The following is a 23,102-nucleotide window of genomic DNA, read 5'->3' on the forward strand; positions in this document are numbered from 1 at the left end:
TCTTATAAAAAGATAGAGAATCTTTTCCCAATCATAATGACACCAAAAGTATGAAATTTGATGGAAAACTTACGGAATTATGCTCTTGCAAAGTTAACAGTCTAGACGAAGTTTATGCATCAGCGATTTTGCCCACTTTGAGCCCTATTTTCGGCCAATTCCAGTGTATTAGTCGACAAAAATCACAACTACTTCGCTAGAACTCCATTTTTTCTATCGAATGAATACAAGAAACCACCCATTTACTGATCTCAACTATCCAATAAAGTGGTCAGAATTTAGAAATTTTGCCAATTTCACAAATTTCAAAAGATGCCAATTTCCAAATAGGGTCCAGAATAAACAAGACAGACATTACTGGTACTAAAATAACATTTCCTCTATTCATTAGTCACATCCCCAGGCCCCTCTTACATTTCTTTTGCTTTCCACTTTTAATTTTTATTCTCACAAAAAATAGAAGATTTACTGTTATGCAGACTACTGTATTAGTGTAGAAATGGTATAAATAATACCAGCACACTTGTGAAAGAATATTAGATTCACCAGTTGATGTGTATTGGACGTGTGGCATGATTTGCAAAAATCGAACATTTCTGCTACTTTGTGCTCAATTTCAAGGTACTTTTCATTGTGAAACCAATCAAAATCATCTCAATTTCTGTAATATGTCTTCCATTCTATAAAATAAGACCAGGAAAACTAGAATACAACCATAAATACCATACGAAAATACAGTGCAAAGTCGCTGTTTTAAACCAAAAACACGGTCAAAGTTTTTTTTTCTCATTACGCACTGTGTGCTGCAGGATTTTTTTCATACTGCACACACTGACCATATAGACCCATTCTTTCGTATGTAAGCCTACCAGCTTTCTCTTGCTAGATTTGAGGGCGCTAGAATTTGTGTGTACTAGTACGTCAAAAGCCCTGGCGCGTAAGCCGTACTAGTACGTCGGAAACCCCAAAAGGGGTTAACTATCAATGTCTTGCCAGAGGTACACAGATACTACAGTTCAGATGCCCCTCCAAACTGCAAATATTCTCACCCCTTCTTCAGAGCGTAGGCATTATACTTCCCACCTCCAGGACTCAAGTCCGGCTAATCGGTGTCCCTGAATTCCTTCATAAAATGTTACCTCGCTGACATTCAAACAGCTCATCAAGTCCCAAAAACCATTTGCCTCCACTCCTATCTAATATGATCACACACACCTGCTGGATGTCCAAGCCCCTTGCACACAAAACCTCCTTAGCCCCCTCTCTCCAAGTCATCCTGTTTTGCTCCGTCCTCTCCATGTCCAACTCGCCTCAACAGCCCCTCCTCAGCTCTGGATATTACTTATATTAACCACACACCTCTTAATTTCCAAGCTACAGATTCTCTGCATAATATTTACACCACACCACCTTGAAGACACGACATCTCCACTGCCTTCAGCCTCCTCCTCACTGCAATACACTCAACCCATGCTTCATACCCATATAAGAGTGTTTGTATCCCTATACCCTCATGCATTTCCCTCTTTGCCTCCATGGATGATGTTCTTTGTCTCCAAAGATACCTCAATGCACAACTAACCTTTTTTCCTTCATCAGTTCTATAGTTAACCTCTTCTTTCATATGCCCATCTGCCCAAAAAGTCCACTTCCAAATATCTGAACACATTCACTTCCTCCATACTTTAAACGGTAGCCAAGAATAATGAAAAACTACAATATATGAATAAGAGGCTATTATAAACACAATGTGAAATAAACTTCAAGAGTGGTGCCAACACAAATACATCAACTTGCACACCGTTAACTGCATAAAATGAAGAACTTGAAAATATTTGGTATAAAAACTCATAAAAATTACTGATATGCAGATTCCAGCAGATTCTGTTTTAGCAAGTAAATCTACTTCTCTTCCTTTTCAAGAGATATTAAGCTAAGCACAAATTGCATAAGCAGCATCACAGATGTAAGGGCAAACTAACATGTAAATGATGATCAAAAATGCCTTAAAGCAGTGCTGCATTTATGTAAAAAAAAATTTTTTTAATAATAATAGAAATAATAAAAAAAATGAAGTACATTATTTTTACTTGCATAATATTCTAAGTTTTCTTTTTGCCAAAGACAGGATGTTAAATTTGCCCTTGTATACATATGCAATGCCCCATACAAGCACAAAATTTTTACCTTCTGCAGATTTAGGTTTCATTTTAGCTTGAGCATCAGAAGCTTCCTGATTACAACTTATTTTATTTTGAGAATGGTACACAATCACTGGCAGAAGAGCTTGTAGATCATCCACCTCAAGACTAGCTGCCTCAAGACCATAAGTTTTCAGTATATCACTCTCTCCACACTATAATGAGAAATCAAGAAAATTATAGCATAAAAGTCTCTTTTATGTCTTATGGTTATATTTCCTCTACTATAATACGATTAGAGAATTTTTTTTCCAACAAACTGGCCGTGTCCCGCCAAGGCAGGGTTACCTAAAAAGAAAAACAAAAGTTTTTCTTTTTAGGTAATTTATACATTAGAAGGGGTTACTAGCCCCTTGCTCCCAGCATTTCATTCGTCTCTTATGACATACATCACTTACAGAGGAAGAATTATTTTCCATTTCCCCATACAGAAAAAGAGAAAAATTATTTTTTATAATATACTATATTACTATGCAAAGTAGGCAAGCACTAATATAAAAATATTTTACATGTACTACATCATCATTCAACAAACCGGCTGTATCCCAGCATGGCAGGGTTGTCCAAAAAGCAAAACAAGAGTTTCTCTTCTGAACTTTAGTAATGTATACAGGAGAAGGGGTTACTAACCCCTTGTTCCTGGCATTGTAGGTGCCTCTTACGACATGCACGGCTTACGGAGGAAGAATTCTGTTCCACTTCCCCATGGTGACATACTACATACATATTTTTTATGTACATTATACATGCAAAATCAGAGCACTATACTAATGAAACTGTATACAGGACTGTGCCTTATTTTTATGACAATACCATTTGACACAAACCATGAATTCACAAATACCAAATTTTGACTAAGCACTGTTAATTTTTCCACATTTCAATAGTATCCAGCTTGTGGATCAGTCTCTCCTAGTTGATGGATACATCAAACAATGTTAACTGGTCCATGTAACAGTGTACAGCCTCTCCTCACTGAGTGACATACTCATTTACTCACAACTGGTTCTGTCTGGTATGCATACCTAAATACGTAAGGTATATTAGAGCTGATTTCCTCTATTCTGTTTATTACAATATACAGTACACTACTACCTAGAGTATACCTGGAGAGGGTTTCGGGGGTCAACGCTCCCGTGGCCCGGTTGATGACCAGGTCTCATGGTGGATCTGAACCTGATCAACCACTGTTGGCTGCACACAACCCAACTTATGAACCACAGCCTGGCTGATCAAGTAATGACTTTAGGTGCCTGTCCAGTGCCTTCTTAACCCTTAAACTGTCCAAGCAGATCTATGTTCACATGCGTAGTGCTCCAAAAGTAGATCTACTTTTTTTTTACGCATTTTCAAATACAACAAAAAAAAAAAAAACAGATCAAAGTTTTTTTTACAAGTTTTCAAATGTAAAAAAAAAAATAAGATGATCAACTTTTTTTACATACTTTCATTATTATTATTATAATCAAAAAAGAAGCGCTAAGCCACAAGGGCTATACAGCGCTGCAGGGTAGGGAAGGAAGCAAGGGAATTGGATGGCAGAAGGGAGGGGGGGATGATCAGCAGGTTACAGAAAACAGCGGGGCAGGGGATAGTACGGGGGTAGAGGGTAGCAAGAGATTGAAGTAGAAAGGGCTGAAAGTATCAGAATTTGTGAAGTAAGTCAGTCGTTGTCAAAAAGTCAATGAGAGAGTCCGGATGAAAGGTGGGTCCATCAGCGAGAAGGGAAGGTAAAGAGAGATTATTATTATTATAATCAAAAAGAAGCGCTAAGCCACAAGGACTATACAGCGCTGCAGGGCAGGAAGGAAGCGAGGGCATCAGGTGGCAAAAGGGAGATGGATGAGCAACAGGTTACGGATAACAGCGGGGCAGTGGATGGTAAAAGGGTAAAGGGCAGCAAGAGACTGAACCAGAAAGGGCTGAGGGGAGTGCGAAAAGTATCATCAGAGTTTGTGGAGTAAATCAGTCGTTGTCAAGAAGTCAATGAGAGAGTCAGGATTAAAGGAGGGTCCATCAGCAAGAAGGGAAGGTAAAGAGAGAGTAGGAGAACGAAGACGACGTTGGAGGTAAATTCTGCGTGCTCGTTGATAGAGAGGGCAGTCTAACAGAATGTGGCTAATCGATACTGGAACTTGACACTGCTCACAGAGAGGAACAGGGTGCCTCTCCATGAGATACCCATGAGTAAGACGAGTGTGGCCAATGCGAAGGCGGGAGAGAGTGGTCTCCCAACCTCGGCACTGATGACAAGAAGACGGCCAGTAACCTATGCTCGGTTTAATAGAATGAAGTTTGTTACCGAGCAGAGTTGACCAACGTTGTTGCCAACGGGTGCGAAGGTGGGTAGCTATTGCAGCAAAATAGTCCAGAAATGGAACACCTCGATAGGAAATTGGTAGGTCATATACTGCTGACCGCGCAGCAGTGTCTGCCTGTTCATTGCCCTGTACGTCGACATGACCAGGGACCCAACAAAAAACAATATCTTTATGTTTGGTAGAGATACGGCGTAGCCAAAGTTGGATACGGAGAACTAGGGGATGAGATGTATCAAATTTTCGTATAGCCTGTAGAGCACTAAGGGAGTCTGAGACTACTACAAATGATGACACAGGCATAGATGCGATACGAATAAGTGCTGCAAGAATGGCATACAGTTCAGCAGTAAAAATGCTAGCTGAAGATAGTAAATGCCCTCGTACGACGCTGTCCGGAAACACTGCTGCGAATCCGACGCCGTCTGAAGACTTAGAGCCATCTGTGTACACAGCGGTGGCATGAGAATGAGAGTGGAAGTGATCAAGAAAAAGAGAGCGGGAAGCCACCGTAGGCAGTTGAGCTTTCGAGCAAGGGAGTGAGAAAGAACAGACCCGAACAGCTGGAACTTCCCAGGGGGGTAGGGAAAAGTGAGATGCTACATGAACATATAAAGGTGGTAACTGAAGGGAAGACAAGAGTGAAAGTAGGCGAAGAGAAAAGGGACGGAGCAAACAGGGGCGGCGAACGAATAAAGAATGTCTACTAATATCGGTGACCATTCTATAAATGGAAGGATTGTGTAGATCGTGAGAGCGTACATAGTAACGAAGGCAATGGGCATCACGGCGATCAGACAAGGATGGAACATTTGCTTCTGTATAGAGGCTCTCAACAGGGGAAGAGCGAAAAGCACCAAGGCACAAACGTAAGCCTTGGTGATGGATAGAGTTAAGGCTAGAGAGAGTAGCAGGAGAGGCCGCGGAATAAATCTGGTCACCATAATCGAGTTTCGATAAAACGAGGGCTGAATGTAGGCGAAGCAGAGTTCGACGATCAGCTCCCCAGGAAAGATGAGCAAGGGTTTTAAGAAGGTTTAGCCGGCTGTGACAAGTTGCCTTCAGAGAGGTAATGTGAGGTTTCCAGGTTAACCGACGGTCAAAGAGAAGGCCTAGAAACCTGACTGTATCACGTTCGGGGATAGGGGAGCCATAGAGATACAAAGGATGATCGGAGATAACAGAGCGTCTAGTGAAAGTAATTTGGTGAGTTTTGGTACTTGAAAATTTAAACCCATGTGTGGTGGCCCAAGTGGAAACACGGTCGACCGCATGCTGGAGAGAAACTGCAATAAGGTGACAGTCAGCGCCTGCACAAGCAATAGCGAAGTCATCAACATAGAGTGATGACCAAATATTGGGTGGAAGAACAGAGGCCAAATCATTTATAGCAAGGAGAAAAAGTGTTGTGCTTAGAACACATCCCTGAGGGACACCTTCAGCTTGGACGAAGTCCGGGGAAAGAACATTATTGACTCGAACACGGAAATGTCTGTCAGTTAAAAAGTTCTTAAGGAAGGATGGTAGATTGCCTCGGAGGCCTAAGGAATGGGCCTGGGCCAAAATATTATACCTCCAAGTTGTGTCATATGCCTTCTCAAGGTCAAAAAATATGGCAATAACTGAGTGATTATTCGCAAAGGCATTACGAACATACGTATCCAAGCGTAGTAAGGGGTCTATGGTAGAACGACCCTTACGAAAGCCATATTGACTAGCGGAGAGACTGTTGTGAGTCTCTAAATACCACATTAAACGTCGATTTACGAGGCATTCCATCACTTTGCAAACTGCACTTGTAAGAGCGATGGGGCGATAGTGGGAGGCATCATGTCCTGTAGTACCCGGTTTGCGGAAAGGGAGAACAATGGCAGATTTCCACAGCTGGGGAAGAACTCCTTGTGCCCAAATAAGATTGAAGAGGTGTAAGAGGACTACAAGGGCTGACCGATGTAAATGTTGTAACATACGAATATGAATGTCATCAGGCCCAGCTGCCGATGATCGGCAAGCTGAGAGCGTTGCCTCCAGTTCTTGAAGTGTAAAAGGCACATTATACTGTTCTTCTCCGAGAGAAGAAAAGTCCAAGGGTACTAACTCTCTGGCAGACTTTGAGGAAAGAAACGAGGGGCATAGATGGAGCCCTCGGGAAATACGGACCAGATGTGTGCCAAGTTCAATGGCAACGTCGAGAGGGTTTGCTATATCAACACCAGTGACCCGTAGAACAGGAGCCGGGTCAGGAGAGTATTTACCACTCAATTTCCTCACTTTTTTCCAGACTGCACTCATAGAAGAAGCAGAGGTGATGGTGGAAACATAGTCTCGCCAACAAGTGCGTTTAGCTTCACGGATGACACGGCGAGCGATCGCACGCTTCTGCTTAAAATCAACAAGTCTCTCAGCGGTTCTATTGTACCGGTACCTGCCCCATGCAGCACGTTTCAAACGTACTGCATGAGCACAAGCAGGAGACCACCAAGGCACGCACTTCTGAGAATGCCTGCCTGAGGTTTGGGGTATAGAATGAGAAGCTGCGGTATAAACTGATGTCGAGAAGATGTGTAGGAGCTCATCAATGGAGGATGAAGAAGGAACCTCACTAAAAGCAGTGAGGTGTGAGTAAAGATCCCAATTTGCCCGATCAAATTGCCAGCGAGGGCTACGGGAAGGTGGTGAATAGGAAGGAGAAGTAAGAATGATCGGAAAATGATCGCTGTCATGTAAGTCTGGTAGAACAGACCAGGTGAAGTCTAGTGCAGTGGAGGAAGAGCAGACTGATAGATCGATGCAAGAGAGAGTATGAGTACGAGGATCAAAATGGGTGGGAGTACCCGTATTTAAAACATGGAGGGGGTGAGAGGCAAGAAAAGCCTCCAACTGAATGCCACGTGAGTCACAATGAGACCCCCCCCAGAGGAAATGGTGGGCATTAAAATCACCAAGTAACAGAAGTGGTGGTGGTAAGGATGAAACAAGAAAGGCAAAGTCTGGGATAGAAAATGCTCGAGAAGGAGAGAGATATAAAGAACATATTGTAAACCACTTATTCAAGTGGATACGGGCTGCAGTGTAATGCAGCGAGGTATGGACAAATAGTTGACAGTACGGAATATCATTGCGTAGAAGGGCACTTTCATTAAAGGTCCCATCTGAGAAAGGATCCGAAGAATACAATAAATTATAGCCTGAGATAGGTTGGAAAACAGCCGAGTGTAATTTTGGTTCTTGTAAGCAAGCACCAACAGGGGAAAACCTGGAAAGCAACATCTGAAGCTCACCCCGATTACCCCTGAGGCCGCGGATATTCCACTGTAAATAGGCCATGATTGGCGATGAAGGAAATATCAGGAATCTGTAGGTAAAGGCACCTACGGACTAGAGGGGTTAGAAAAGTCAACGTGTGGTGGCATTGGAAGATGTTCAAGTAGCGAAGGAACGGAGCGTTGCGAAGAATGGGGTTGTGAAGATGGAGGAGAGGGAAGAGAAGGAACAGGAAGTGAATCAGTGTCCATTGAAGGTTTAGTCTCTGCAATATATTCTGAAATGGCTTCAAGTGTTTCTGAATTCAAAGATGTATGGGAAACCATATTGGAGATAGGAGGAGGAGGGTGAGTAAAGATTGGGACAGTAATGGACTGTACCAAAGTAGAGGGGGAGGGAAAAGTGTAAGGGACTGGAGATGAAGTGTGGGGGGGGACAGAAGAGGTAGAAACCTGGGAGGTGACAGAAGAGGGAGAAACTTGGGAGGGGACGGGGGTGGAAGGCATAGTACGAGGAGGAGGGTGAATCTCCACACTTGTAATAGAGCCAGAGAGAGGGGAAGAACTAGGTACAGAGACTGGAAAGGTAACGTGTGGAGGTGGAAGAAGGGAAGGAAGGGGCAAAGAAGATTTGAGCAATGTGGATTTTTTGGACTTCTGAGTAGAGGGGCGATTGGTATTAGGTGTCGTACGAGGTCTTGTCGATACTGGGGCTTGTGAGGAAGGACGCGAAGATGTGAGAACAGACTGAGTTGTAGTCGGGACGTCAGAGCCAAGGACAGCAAAAGGATTAGATGCCGTAATGGCTATGGGAGGGGTAACAACAGAGGAGGCTGCAGAAGATGGGACCCCAGAAGTGGGGGGATGTTTGGAAACACGAGAATAAGAAACACGGGGTAGTCTCCCTTGGAGGCGGAGATGAGTAACTGCCATAGCATAAGGGAGACCTTCTGCCTCTTTGAGGCAACGGATTTCACGTTCATTTAAGTAGACCTGGCAACGGCGGGAGTACGAAGGGTGAGCTTCATTACAATTAAGGCAAGATGGAGGTTGACTGCAAGATGTATTAGAATGGTTGTCGGCACCACAGACTGGGCATTCGGCCATAGATCTGCAATATTTCGCTGGGTGACCAAAACGCCAGCAATTTCTACATTGTTGCGGTGTAGGTATCACCTTTCGAACTTGTAACCGATGTCCCGCGACATATACAGAGGACGGGAGTTCTCGGCTGTCAAAAGTTAAACGAGCCACATTGCAAGGGTAACGTCTCCGCCCCCGGGCAGGAAGGACATAAGTGTCTACTTTGAGGATTGGGAGATCCTGGAGTTCCAGCTGTTCAAAAATGTCATTGCCACATGACTGGAAATTCTGTTGGACTATGGTATGGGGCAGAATGACAGTACCACTACAAGAATTGAGAGAAAGATGTTTTTCAATAGTGATAGGAGTAGTATCGATATTCGAAAGGAGAGAAAGATCATGAGCTTGGGTAGCATTCTGGACAGTGACGATGCGCGTACCGCTCTTGAGAGCGTGAAATGAAATATCTCTGCCAACATGACGCAGGAGCGCTTTGGCAATACTATGGTCAGAAAGGTAGGCAGAAGAAGAAGTTGGTCTTAAAGTAAAGAATTTAGTCCATTGTGTGGTCCGAAACTGAGCGTGGAGAGGGAGTGCTTGACGTGTCGGTCGTTTCCGAGTAGAATGGGAAGGTAACGACGGAGCATCATCAGGAGATTGACGTTGGCGTTTAGGAGTAGGACCGGAGTTGGTCCGGCATGAAATGGGTGGGCGATTCGAAAATTGCCGTACCGTAGAGGGAGAAGCCGGAAGCATAGTCAAAGGAGAGCGGAGTTCAGACAAATCGAAGGAGTCAGTCAAAGCCCCGGTACCTGAAGCGGGTGAGGAAACAGCACCAGCAAGAGGTACAGGGGCATCAGGAGTGTCCGAAGAGTGGTCTAAACACAAGGCAGGGTCAGAATGGGGTGCGGTATCAAGAAGGGGCCCGGGGGTAGTGGTTTCATGGACTAGGGCTGCCATGGTTAGGTTACTCCTTTGCTTTTTGTTTTTAAGAAAAAAAAGAAAGAAGAAAAGAAAATAAAAACAAAAAAAAGAATAAAAAAAGGGGGGAGCGGGGAGGAATAGTTCCCAGGAGGAATGAAAGGGCCGGAAATCTCCCTCCGCGCCCAAGAGGACTCGACACCGCTAGTAGCGCAGATGCAGCATGGAACCCGTGCCATACCCTACCCTTCATGCCAGTAAACCAGCAATCCGGGATAGCAACCTCACATCTGCCGAGCTACCTCGGTGGACAAAAGAGAGGGCGGCCGGATATCCGCCACAAAGCATACCTCCTTCAGCCACCACCCCCGGAATCCGAAAGGTGGCTTCCAGAGATACACCCGTCGCCCAAAAGACACCCAAAGCTACTCCGGGATACCGGAGAGGGATCGGGACATCCCTAGGCAATCCAGATTCCACGGCAAACTACGCCACCGCCAAGAAACCTCAACGGAATGGGATCGACCCCGGTGTCCTTTCCCCTACCTAGGAACTAGCGCGCCTGTGGGAGAAATCACGAAGGCTAAAAAGAGGAAGGGCAAAAGGGAGGGGTGAGGAGGAGGAGGAGGAATGGAAAAAGGGGAGGATGGGGAGGATGGGATAGGGGAGGGGAGAATGGGGGGTAATTAGGTTCGGTCTGAGGAAGAAGACCGACAGGGCTAATTCCTCAGACCAAGAGCCTCTTCACCACGCCAAGGAGCCCCCCTTGAAGAGGAGGTAAAGAGAGAGCAGCGGGGCGAAGACGACGACAGAGGTAAATTCTGCGTGCTCGTTGATAAAGTGGGCAGTCCAACAGAATGTGGCTGACTGATAATGGAGCTTGGCAATTCTCACAGAGAGGAGCAAGACGCCTCTCCATGAGATATCCATGAGTAAGACGAGTATGGCCAATGCGAAGATGGGAGAGAGTAGTCTCCCAACCTCGACACTGGTGATAAGAAGACGGCCAGTAACCTATACTCGGTTTAATAGACTGAAGTTTGTTGTCGAGCATAGTAGACCAACGTTGTTGCCAACGGGTGTGAAGGTGGGAAGATATTACAGCAAAATAGTCCGTACATGGAATACCTCTATAAGAAACTGGTAGGTCATGTACTGCTGACCTCGCAGCAGTGTCTGCCTGTTCATTGCCCTGTACGTCAACATGACCAGGGACCCAACAAAAAACAATATCTTTATGCTTGGTAAAGATGCGGCGTAGCCAAAGTTGAATACGGAGGACTAAGGGGTGAGGTGTATCAAATTTTTGTATAGCCTGTAAAGTACTAAGGGAGTCTGAGACAACCACAAATGATGACACAGGCATAGATGCAATACGGATAAGTGCTGTAAGGATGGCATATAATTCAGCAGTAAAAATACTAGCCGAAGATAGTAAATGCCCTTGTACAACGCTGTCCGGAAACACTGCTGCGAATCCTACGCCGTCAGAAGACTTAGAGCCATCTGTGTACACAGCAATGGCATGAGAATGAGAGTGAAAGTGGTCAAGAAAAAGAGAGCGGGAAGCGACCGTAGACAGTTGGGCTTTCGAGCAAGGGAGGGAGAAAGAACAGACTCGAACAGCTGGAACTTCCCAGGGGGGTAGGGAAAAGTGAGATGCTACATGTACATAGAAAGGTGGTAGTTGAAGAGAAGACAAGAGCGAATGAAGGCGAAGAGAGAAGGGACGGAGTAAGCAGGGGCGGCGAACAAATAAAGAATGTCTACTAATATCAGTGACCATTCTATAAATGGAAGGATTGCGGAGATCATGAGAGCGTACATAGTAGCGCAGGCAATGGGCATCACGGCGATCGGATAAGGATGGAACGTTCGCTTCTGCATAGAGGCTTTCGACAGGGGAAGAGCGAAAAGCACCAAGGCATAAACGTAATCCTTGGTGATGAATGGGGTTAAGGCTAGAGAGAGTAGCAGGAGATGCCGCTGAATAGATCTGGTCACCATAATCAAGTTTCGATAAAATAAGGGTGGAATGTAGGTGAAGGAGGGTTCGACGATCAGCTCCCCACGAAAGATGAGCAAGGGTTTTAAGAAGGTTCAGCCGGCTGTGACAAGTTGCCTTCAGAGAGGTAATGTGAGGTTTCCAGGATAACCTACGATCAAAGAGGAGGCCCAGAAACTTGACTGTATCACGTTCAGGGATACGGGAGCCATAGAGGTACAAAGGATGATCGGAGATGACAGAGCGTCTAGTGAAAGTGATTTGGTGGGTTTTAGTGCTGGAAAATTTAAACCCATGTGTGGTGGCCCAATTGGAAACACGGTCGACTGCATGTTGGAGAGAAACTGTAAGGAGGTGACAGTCAGCGCCTGCACAGGCAATAGCGATGTCATCAACATAGAGTGATGACCAAATATTTGATGGAAGACTAGAGGCCAAATCATTAATAGCAAGGAGAAAAAGTGTTGTGCTCAGAACACATCCCTGGGGGACACCTTCAGCTTGGATAAAGTCCGGGGAGAGCACATTATTAACCCGAACACAGAAATGCCTGTCAGTTAAAAAGTTCTTAAGGAAGGATGGTAGATTGCCTCGAAGGCCTAAGGAGTGGGCTTGGGCTAAAATATTATACCTCCAAGTTGTGTCATATGCCTTCTCAAGGTCAAAAAATATGGCAATAACTGAATGGTTATTCGCAAAGGCATTATGAACATACGTATCCAAGCGCAGTAAGGGGTCTATGGTAGAACGTCCCTTACGAAAGCCATATTGACGAGTGGAGAGACTGTTGTGTGTCTCTAAATACCACACTAAACGTCTATTTACTAGACGTTCCATTACTTTGCAAACTGCACTGGTAAGAGCAATGGGACGATAGTGGGAGGTTTCATGTCCCGTAGTGCCTGGTTTGCGGAAAGGGAGAACAATGGCGGATTTCCACAGCTGTGGAAGAACTCCTTGTGACCAAATAAGATTGTAAAGGCGTAATAGGACTGCAAGGGCTGACTGATGTAAATGTTGTAGCATACGAATATGAATGTCGTCGGGCCCAGCTGCCGATGATCGACAAGCTGAGAGTGTTGCCTCCAGTTCTTTAAGTGTAAAAGGCACATTATACTGTTCTTCTCTGAGAGAAGAAAAGTCCAAGGGTGCTAACTCTCTGGCAGACTTTGAGGAAAGAAATGAGGGGCATAGATGGAGTCCCTGAGAAATACAGACCAGATGATTGCCAATTTCATTGGCAACATCTAGTGGGTTTGCTATATCAACACCGGCAACCCGCAGAACAGGAGCCGGGTCAGGAGAATATTTACCACTCAGTTTTCGTACTTTTTTCCAGACTGCACTCAGAGGAAGCAGAGGTGATGGTGGAGACAATCTCGCCAGCAAGTGCGTTTAGCGTCACAGATGACACGGCGAGCGATCGCACGCTTCTGTTTAAAATCAAGGAGTCGCTCTGTGGTTCTATTGTACTGGTACCTGCCCCATGCAGCGCGTTTCAAACGTACTGCACGAGCACAAGCAGGAGACCACCAAGGCACGCATTTCTGAGAATGCCTGCCCGAAGTTTGGGGTATAGAATGAGAAGCTGCGGTGAAAACAGAGGACGAGAAGAGGTGTAAAAGCTCATCGATGGAGGACGAAGAAGGAACCTCTTTAAAAACAGTTAGGTGTGAGTAAAGGTTCCAATTTGCCCGATTAAATTGCCAGCGTGGGGTGCGAAGAGGTGGCGAATATGAAGGGGAAGTAAGAATGATTGGGAAATGATCACTGTCATGTAAGTCCGGGAGAACAGACCAAGTGAAGTCTAATGCGGCGGAGGAAGAGCAGATTGAGAGATCGATGCAAGAGAGAGTATGAGTCCGAGGATCAAAATGGGTGCGAGTACCTGTATTTAAAACATGGAGGGGGTGGGTGGCAAGAAAAGCCTCTAACTGAATTCCACGGGAATCACAGTGAGACCCCCCCAGAGGAAATGGTGGGCATTAAAATCACCAAGTAACAGAATCGGTGGCGGTAATGACGAAACAAAGAAGGCAAAATCCGGAATAGATAATGCCCGAGAAGGAGAAAGATATAAAGAACAGAGCGTATACCACCTATGTAAGTGGATACGGGCTGCTGTGTAATGCAGCGAAGTATGAACAAATAGCTGATGGTACGGAATATCAGTGCGGAGAAGAAGGGCACTTTCATTAAAGGTCCCATCAGGAAAAGGATCTGAAGAATACAATAAATTATAGCCTGAGATGTGAGAAATAACAGCAGAGTGTAATTTTGGTTCCTGTAAGCAAACACCAACAGGGGCACACTGGGAGAGTAACATCTGAAGCTCACCCCGATTACCCCTGAGGCCGCGTATATTCCACTGTAAATAGGCCATGATTGGCAACGATAAAGATACTTGAAATCCGCAGGTAAGGGTTCCTACGGACTAATAGGGTTAGAAAAGTCCACATGCGGAGGCAGTGGAAAATGTTCAAGCAGCGAAGGAACGGTGCGCTGTGAAGAAAGGAGTTGCGCAGATGGAGCAGAGGAGAGAGAAAGAGCGGAAGGTGGATCAGTGTCCATTGATGGTTTGGTCTCTGCAATATATTCAGAGATTGCTTCAAGTGTTTCGGAATTCAGAGATGTCGTATGGGAGACAATATTGGGAATGGTAGGGGGAGGATGAGTAAAGATTGGAACTGTATTGGACTGTACCAAGATAGGGGGGGGAGAAAGGGTGGAGGGAACTGGAGAAGCGTGGCAGGGGACAGAGGAGGCAGGAACCTGGGAGGTGGCAGAAGAGGAAGAAACTTGGGAGGGAACAGGGGAGGAAGGTACATTACGAGGAGGAGGGTGAACCTCTGCACTTGTAACTGAGCCAGTGAGAGGGGAAGAACTAGGGACAGAGACAGGGAGGGTAAAATGAGGAGGTGGAAGATGGGTAGGAGGTGTTACCGGACCTTTTTTTGACTTTTGAAAAGTAGAGGGACGATTGGGAGGAGGTGTCGTACGAGGTCTCGTCGATACTGAGGCTTGTGAGAGAGAACTCGAAGAAGCGAGATTAGACTGAGGCGTTGAAGTAGGGACGTCTGAGCCGAGGACAGCAAAAGGATTAGATACAGGAGTGATTATGGGAGAGGTAACCACAGAGGTGGGTGTAGAAGATGGGATACCAGAAGTGGGGGGACGTTTTGAAACACGGGAATAAGAAACACGTGGGAGTCTCCCTTGGAGGCGGAGATGAGAAACTGCCATGGCATAAGGGAGACCTTCTGTCTCTTTGAGGTAACGGATTTCCCGCTCGTTTAAATAGACCTGACAACGGCGAGAGTATGAAGGGTGAGCCTCATGACAGTTAAGGCAAGAGGGAGATCGATTGCAAGACGTATTAGAATGGTCATCGGCACCACAGACTGGGCATTCGGCGATAGATCTGCAATATTTCGCTGGATGGCCAAATCGCCAGCAATTTCTACACTGTTGTGGTGTAGGGATCACCTTTCGAACTTGTAACCGATGTCCTGCTATATAAACTGAGGATGGGAGTTCTCGGCTGTCAAAAGTTAAACGAGCCACATTGCTAGGGTATCGTCTCCGCCCACGGGCAGGAAGAACGTAAGTGTCTACCTTGAGGATTGGGAGATCTTGGAGTTCCAGCTGTTCAAGAATGTCAGTGCCACATGTCTGGAAATTTCGTTGAACTATGGTATGGGGCAGAATGACGGTACCACTACAAGAATTGAGGGAATGATGCTTTTCAAGAGTGACAGGAACAGTATCGATATGGGAAAGACGAGAGAGCTCATGAGCCTGGGTAGCATTCTGTACGGTAATGATGCGCGTACCGCTCTTAAGAGCATGAAAAGAAATATCTTTACCAACATGGCGTAGGAGTGCCTTGCCAATACTATGGTCAGAAAGATAGGCAGTAGAGGAAGTTGGTCGTAAAGTGAAGAATTTAGTCCACTGTTCAGTCTGAAACTGAGCGTGGAAAGGTAGTGAAGGACGTGTCGATCGTTTCTGAGAAGAACGAGAAGGTGGAGAAGTATCATCAGCAGGTAATTGTCGTTGGCGTTTAGGCGTGGGACCAGAGTTGGTCCGACGTGGAACGGGTCGGCGATTTGAAAACTGCCGCACCGTAGAGGGAGAGGCCGGAAGCATAGTCAGAGGAGAGCGAAGGTCCGATAAATCGAAAGAGTCAGTCGAGGCCTCAGTACCTGAAGCGGGTGAGGAAACAGCACCGGCAATAGGTACAGAGGCATGAGGAATGTCTGAAGAGTGGTCCAAAGACGAGGCGGGGTCAGAATGGGGTGCGGTATCAAGAAGGGGCCCGGGGGTACCAGGTTCATGGACTAGGGCTGCCATGGTTAGGTTACTTCTTTCTTTTTGTTTTTAAGAAAAAAAAAGAAAGAAGAAAAGAAAATAAAAATAAAAAAAGGAAAAAAAAAGGGGGGACCAGGGAGGGATAGGTCCTAGGAGGAATGAAAGGGCCAGAAATCTCCCTCCGCGCCCAAGAGGACCTCAGCACCGCAAGTAGCGCAGATGCAGCATGGAACCCGTGCCATACCCTACCCATCATGCTAGTAAACTAACAATCCGGGATAGCAACCTCACATCTGCCGAGCTACCTCGGTGGACAAAAGAGAGGGCGGCCGGATATCCGCCACAAAGCATACCTCCTTCGGCCACCACCCCCGGAATCCGAAAGGTGGCTTCCAGAGATACACTCGTCGCCCGAAAGACACCCAAAGCTACTCCGGGATACCGGAGAGGGATCGGGACATCCCCAGGCGATCCAGATTCCACAGCAAACTACGCCACCGCTAAGAACCTCAACGGAATGGGATGGACCCCGGTATCCTTTCCTCTACCTAGGAACTAGCGCGCCTGTGGGAGAAATCCCAAAGGACAAAAAGAGGAAGGGCAAAAGGGAGGGGTAGGGAGGGGGAGGAGGAAAGGAAAAAGGGGAGGATGGGGAGGATGGGATAGGGGAGGGGAGATTGGGGGGTAATTAGGTTTGGTCTGAGGAAGAAGACCGATAGGTCTAATTCCTCAGACCAAGAGCCTCTTCACCACGCCAAGGAGCCCCCCTTGAAGAGGTACATACTTTCAAATGTTGAAAAAACGTAGATCTACGTTTGGACAGTTTAAGGGTTAAAGACAGCCAAGGATCTACTGGTAATCCCCCTTATGTATGCTGGGAGGCAGTTGAAAAGTCTTGGGCCCCTGACACTTATTGTGTTGTATTGTGTTGTCTCTTATTTATTTAGTAATTTAAGCATACAAACAGAGGTACAAAAAATACAGGTAAGAGCAGCATGCCAAAGCCACTTATATGCATAGCATTACGGGCTGGCTTAAAATTAACTTAAGATTAACTAAGCAATGATGAAATCAGTGATAAAACATTATTGTAAACAGATAACTATAAAGCACAAATGAGTATTACAAAGACAGGTCATATGGTTGCTTGCATTGCTGTACATTCAGTCGAATGGAGTATTCTGTTAGGTAGTGTATTTAAAAAAATAATAAAGTTAGATTGGGTCCTAGGTTTAACTTTTGTGTGATATAATTGTGAGTAACATATAGGATATACAATTTATAAGGTTCAGTTATTCAGTATTTATTTGGTTTTGAGTGAGTAAGTGATGTTTGAGAAGAGACTTGAATTTATAAACAGGTAGTGTTTCTTTTATATTTACAGGTAATGAATTCCAGATTTTAGGCCTTTTATGTGCATTGAGTTTTTGCATAGCGTGAGATGGACACGAGGAACATCAAAGAGTGATCTGTGCCTTGTGTTATGGTCATGTGTTCTGTTGAGGTTGGCAAGGAGATGTTTGAGGGGAGGGTTAATGTCAGAGTTAAGTGTTCTATGTATGTAATAGGTGCAATAATAAGTATGGATGTTTTGTATGGTGAGTAGGTTGAGTGTTTTGAATATTGGAGGAGTGTGTTGCCTGTAGTGAGAATTTGTTATCATTCTAACTGCAGCCTTTTGTTGGGTAATTAGTGGTCTGAGATGGTTAATTGTTGTTAATTGTCTTATGCTAGTGGCACCCTTGCTTTTCATTGGGGGGGTGTTGCATCGTCTCCCGAGTCTTTTGCTTTCATGGGGAGTGATTTTCACGTGCAAATTTGGTACTAATCCCTCTAGGATTTTCCAAGTGTATATAATCATGTATCTCTCCCACCTGAGTTCTACGGTGTACAGGTTGAGGAACTTCAAGTGATCCCAGTTATTGAGGTGTTTTATCACATTTGTGTGTGCCATGAAGGTTCTCTATACATTTTCTAGGTCAACAATTTCACCTGCCTTGAAAGGTGCTGTTAGTGTGCAGCAATAGTCCAGCCTAGATAGAACAATCAACCTGAGGAGTGTCATCATGGGCTTGGCATCCCTAATTTTGAAGGTTCTCATTATCTATCCTGTCATTTTTTCTAGCAATGTGATCGATACAATGTTGTGGTCTTTGAAAGTGAGATCCTCTGACATTATCACTCCCATGTCTTTTACATTAACTTTTCACTATGTTGTGATTGCAATTTGTTTTATATTTTGATATAGTTTTAATTTCCTCATGCTTTCCCTATTATTGGAGTAATTGAAATTGCTCATCATTGAACTTCTGTGGCCTATTTAAAGATTTGGTTGACGTCTGCCTGGAGTCTTGCAGGGTCTTCCATGGAGGACACTCATGCAAATACTGTATAAACATTTAAAAATACACTAAAAATTTTATAAATGGTGCAAAGGTGACAGTAAAACAATATCAAAGATGGTTGGCACAAACCCACTTCCATTACGGTATGTTCCTCGCTTAGTGACAAATTCATTTACTGACGTGGTTTAGGAACAGAACTCCGTCGATAAGCAAGGAGAGGATGTACTGTTAACTTTTTTCTTAGTGCTTCATTTATAATTTGTGAGTTGATAAAACTAAACATACAGTATAGGGCTAACCATAACCAATCTACTTACTGTATTTATTATATTACATTGAGTTGGGGATAAAGCTCTGTTGTTATTGCAGTCTGTTAATATAGATACAGATGGTTCTCGGCTAATTGGCAGACATTTACGTTTTCCTGTTGTACATTCTAAAAATAGCCGAAAGTCTTCTTGTGTGAAATTTATTTTATTGGAAGAATATCCATACCATCTGAAAATGTATAAATATAAATTTATGGTGCAATTTTGGTAAAGGTTTCCTCGTCCAACAATAAAAAGAGTAAATTAATACATTTTTGTGATCTTTCAAACTTTGTTTATCTTTTACTCCTTTCCCAAACCCCTCAAGGAAGGTTCCTTGATGTTGGTGAGGGGCTCTTGATTTAGGGAATTGGATCTGTGCTCCAGTTCCCCGAATTAAGCCTGAATGCCTTCCACATCCCCCCCCCCAGGCGCTGTATAATCCTCCGGGTTTAGCGCTTCCCCCTTGATTATAATAATAATCCTTTCCCAAATCAAAAACTTAACTGGCACCTAAAAAAAAAGTTTTAAGTTACAATAATCAAGTCAGATTATGCAATACAGTATTTTACTTAAGTATATATGCAATGAGTAGCAAATGTTAAGGAAATTGTAAAGGGAGATCAAAATTTTTTTGCTATTTGCTTTATTTGTCTAGATTTTCGAATAAACTTAATGAAGATTTTCATAGTTATTATATGATAGGCTATTTAGTTACTGTAGGATATTAAGATCTTTTAAAAATGACAATATTACAGCTACAATATCAGCAATTAATCCAAACTTAATAGGTATTCTACAAATGACTTGACAAACAATAGTAAAAATTTCTATAATTGTTCTCAGGGCACAAAGATGTTTTAAGAATACATAAATGTTACATTATACAGATTTAACCCAAGATAACCTACTTTTTCAGTCAATTTCTTTAATTTTAATGTAGAGATATTATGCACATCTTGACATACATTAGGACTAGGCAAACTGAGCTACAGTAATTTCATACTCACAGTAAGGTTGTGAAATCTGTGACATTTTCTGGCTGGGGTCCCCAATTTACATTCCAGTGTATACTGTGATTACCCTCCACAGCCAGGGAGAGTTGTGCCCAAAAAATAATATAGCCACCCACTGTTGCAGCTAAGACATTCCACAATAGATGCATTGCTTCTTGGTCTTTTCACTATCTGCAGCAGAATGTTCAAGTAAGCAGCTGTAACATGAACTTTAAATTGATGATAAATTGATTTTCAAGTTTATCCAGCATTACAAATGATGAAATAATGACAAATACCTCTCCCGCTGAAATGCGAAATTTACTTTTTTGGGTTTAATGCACTGGCCATCTCTCACCAAGGCAGAAAAAAAAAAAAAAAAGAAGAAACTTTCACCATCATTCCCTCCATCAGTGTCACTGAAAAGTGTCATTTATGACTACATGTTTGAGATGAACATTGTGGTCAACAGTAGTAAAAGTCATTTGTAAATCAATATGAAGTTCAAGTGCTGAAAAAACTGTGTTGAGTATCTTACATTAGTGTGTCATTTGTGTTCTTTTTCCAAGTCTGAATCTTAAGTGACAAGAACTATTATAATCAAGGGGGAAGTGCTAAACCCGTAGGATTATACAGTGCCTGTGGGGGTGATGTGGAAAGTATTCAGGCTTAATTCAGGGAACTGGAGTACAGATTCAATTCTCTAGATCAAGAGCCCCTCATCAGCATCAAAGGACCTTTCTTGAGGGGAAAGTGACAAGAAATAAACACTGTCTTTAGGTAAAAGACATAAGCAGTATATCTCATTTTATTTCCTAGTACATCTCCTTTTATTTTTTAAATAATAAATTATTAAAAGGACCCCAATGGAAAAAAGTCACTGACTTTTTTGGGTTATCCTTGGTAATCTACACATATGCCGATATGTATGATCATTTATGTAACTATCTATGTGTACCTGTAAGATAAGAGAGAGAGAGTACTTGACCTGAATAAACTTATGTAATGAGGACTATTAATAAAACATTTTGCTATGAGCAGATGCTTCAATCTGACTGAAGAAGCCACTCATGACAAAAATATTTTTTCATTAATATCTATCACTGCATACTTGTCTTGCCTATAATTTGTCAGTATCACCATACCAGTTCCAGCATATTACATCCATGGGGAGTGCTAACCCAGAGTGGTCCTACATTTCCTTGAGGAATGGGAAGCAATCATTCTTGATCCAAGGAAAGGGAGGGTAGCTCAAATTCTTTGGATCAAGTGCCCTTCAACATCAAGACAACTCTAGAAGGGAATATTCAAAACAATATTATGTGTATGTACAGGGAACTAAGTAAGTAAGTAAGTAAGTTTATTCAGGTATACACAAATACAGTTACTAAGAATTATCATACATAGCAGCATATGTGTAGAGAACCTGGGATAACCCAAAAAAGTCAGACAGAGTGACTTATTTCCATTGGGGTCCTTTAATACCTAGGTTAACCTTCAATCAAAACAAGCTCTTAATTTCCCAACATTCTGTTGATCACATTCTTCTAAGGTTTAATCGCTGTTGTTCTTGGAGTGATAAAGAATGTTCATTCTTTCTGTAGTTCTTGCTGCCTATGGTCAATACAAAATCATGCAGATCAACAATAACCTGGTTGACCAAGTAGTCACAAGTGTAGCCTTACTTAAGCCGGGCAAGAAGAGCAGAACTCTCAGAACTGGTTACAGGTATGTCACAAGAATTAGTAAAAAACTCTTGTATACCTGGACAATGTCTCTAGCACATCCTCGTTTCTTAAAGCCCATTCTTGCTGTCAGTTCTGACAGCAGCAAGCATACAAATATAGTGATATTTCTCAACCCCTCCTAAGCACATTACATTGGTACCCATTTCAACACTATCTGCCTTTCACTCGAACAAAATCTCTAAATTTGCAGGTGATCTTGCCTTTGTTGAAGGTCGTGCCTGCTGTCCTCAAGGTACAGTTAAGGCAATTTAAGAATTTAAGTTTCTTCACTTGAAGAGGTTTTAAATTAAGCTTCATTACAGACCTCTCTCAGCATCTGCAACTTCACACAAGTTATATAAATTCCAATTTTCTTGTTTACAAAGATATTATACCAGTAAAAATCTATTTTTGTTATAGAATAAATATACAATTAAGTGTTACACATGTGTAATACTAACAGTGTTAGGAATCATTAGAGTACAACCCACCTGACAATGACGTTCCTGTTACAGGCGCAACATGCAAGGAAGTCACGAGACACTTAAGTGACTCAGCTAAGTGAAGTAGAATATATAAGTGATGGCAGAGGAGACGTGTGGGCAGTGCTCACAGTGTCAGCAGTGACTACAGTGTCAGCACTCAGCTCAGCTGCCACGATTCAAGGCAGACAACTCCTCCGGCTTATTGCTACCCTCACCAACAATCAGCAACACTTCCAACAATTTACCAACAAATCTCGATAATGCACACATAAATTCAAACAAATATTACCTCATTATACTTCGCACCTTATAAATGTATAAAGTAAATGATGACTACACTCGGAGATAAGCATTAAGTCCGTAAAAGTTTATTTCAAAAGGATCAAGTTTAACGGGAGGTTAAGACATCGTCTGCAGTGATTGTTAATGATGACTACAAACCTGTGTAACTAGAGAGACACTAGCATATAATAATGGTATTAACATATTACAGCCGTTTTAATACAATATGTTTTATTCACATATCGTCTTCAGTGTTTATGATGAGATCTGTTATGGGGGGAGGGGAAATCTTAGGTATCCCCGAGGGTAGGTGGGGGAGGAAATCTTAGGTATCCCCAGGGTGGGGGAGGAAATCTTAGGTATCCCCGAGGGTGGGGGAGAGGAAATCTTGGGTATCCCCGAGGGTGGGAGAGAGGAAATCTTAGGTATCCCCGAGGGTGGGGGAAGGGGAAATTTTAGGTATCCCCGAGGGTGGGGAAGGGGAAATCTTAGGTATCCCCGAGGGTGGGGAAGGGGAAATCTTAAGTATCCCCGAGGGTGGGGGAAGAATACTGGGTATCCCCGAGGGTGAGGGAGAGGAAATCTTAATTAAGTATCCCCGAGGGTGGGGTAAGGGGAAATTTTAGGTATCCCCGAGGGTGGGGGAAGGGAAATCTTAGGTATCCCCGAGGGTGGGGGAGGAAATCTTAGGTATCCCCAAGGGTGGGGAGAGGAAATCTTAAGTATCCCCGAGGGTGGGGGAAGGGGAAATCTTAGGTATCCCCGAGGGTGGGGGAAGGGGAAATCTTAGGTATTCCCGAGGGTGGGGGAGGGGAAATCTTAGGTATCCCTGACGGTGAGGAGGGGAAATCTTAGGTA

At 43.7% G+C, this 23,102-nt stretch overlaps 1 protein-coding gene across 4 annotated transcripts in view; it reads right to left on the minus strand.

Annotated features, from left to right (window-relative positions):
• LOC128686910 (metal cation symporter ZIP14) overlaps window positions 1-23,102 on the minus strand; it is a 210,454-nt gene that overhangs the window by 30,844 nt on the left and 156,508 nt on the right. Inside the window, exons 1-5 of one of the 4 annotated variants that reach the window (XM_070103605.1) lie at window positions 21,969-22,214; window positions 20,076-20,169; window positions 19,766-19,942; window positions 18,765-18,945; window positions 2,188-2,356 (exon numbers count right to left, since the gene is read on the minus strand). In XM_070103605.1, the coding sequence (XP_069959706.1) occupies window positions 2,188-2,356; window positions 18,765-18,945; window positions 19,766-19,920 (505 nt within the window). In that variant the 5' untranslated portion in view covers window positions 19,921-19,942; window positions 20,076-20,169; window positions 21,969-22,214. Of the gene's footprint in view, window positions 1-2,187; window positions 2,357-18,764; window positions 18,946-19,765; window positions 19,943-20,049; window positions 20,170-21,968; window positions 22,215-23,102 lie in introns of those variants that run through there. The other 3 variants (XM_070103604.1, XM_070103603.1, XM_070103606.1) reach the window with 3 other exon arrangements.

Source organism: Cherax quadricarinatus, chromosome 86, assembly GCF_038502225.1.
Source record: "Cherax quadricarinatus isolate ZL_2023a chromosome 86, ASM3850222v1, whole genome shotgun sequence".
Classification (NCBI taxonomy): Eukaryota; Metazoa; Arthropoda; class Malacostraca; order Decapoda; family Parastacidae; genus Cherax; species Cherax quadricarinatus.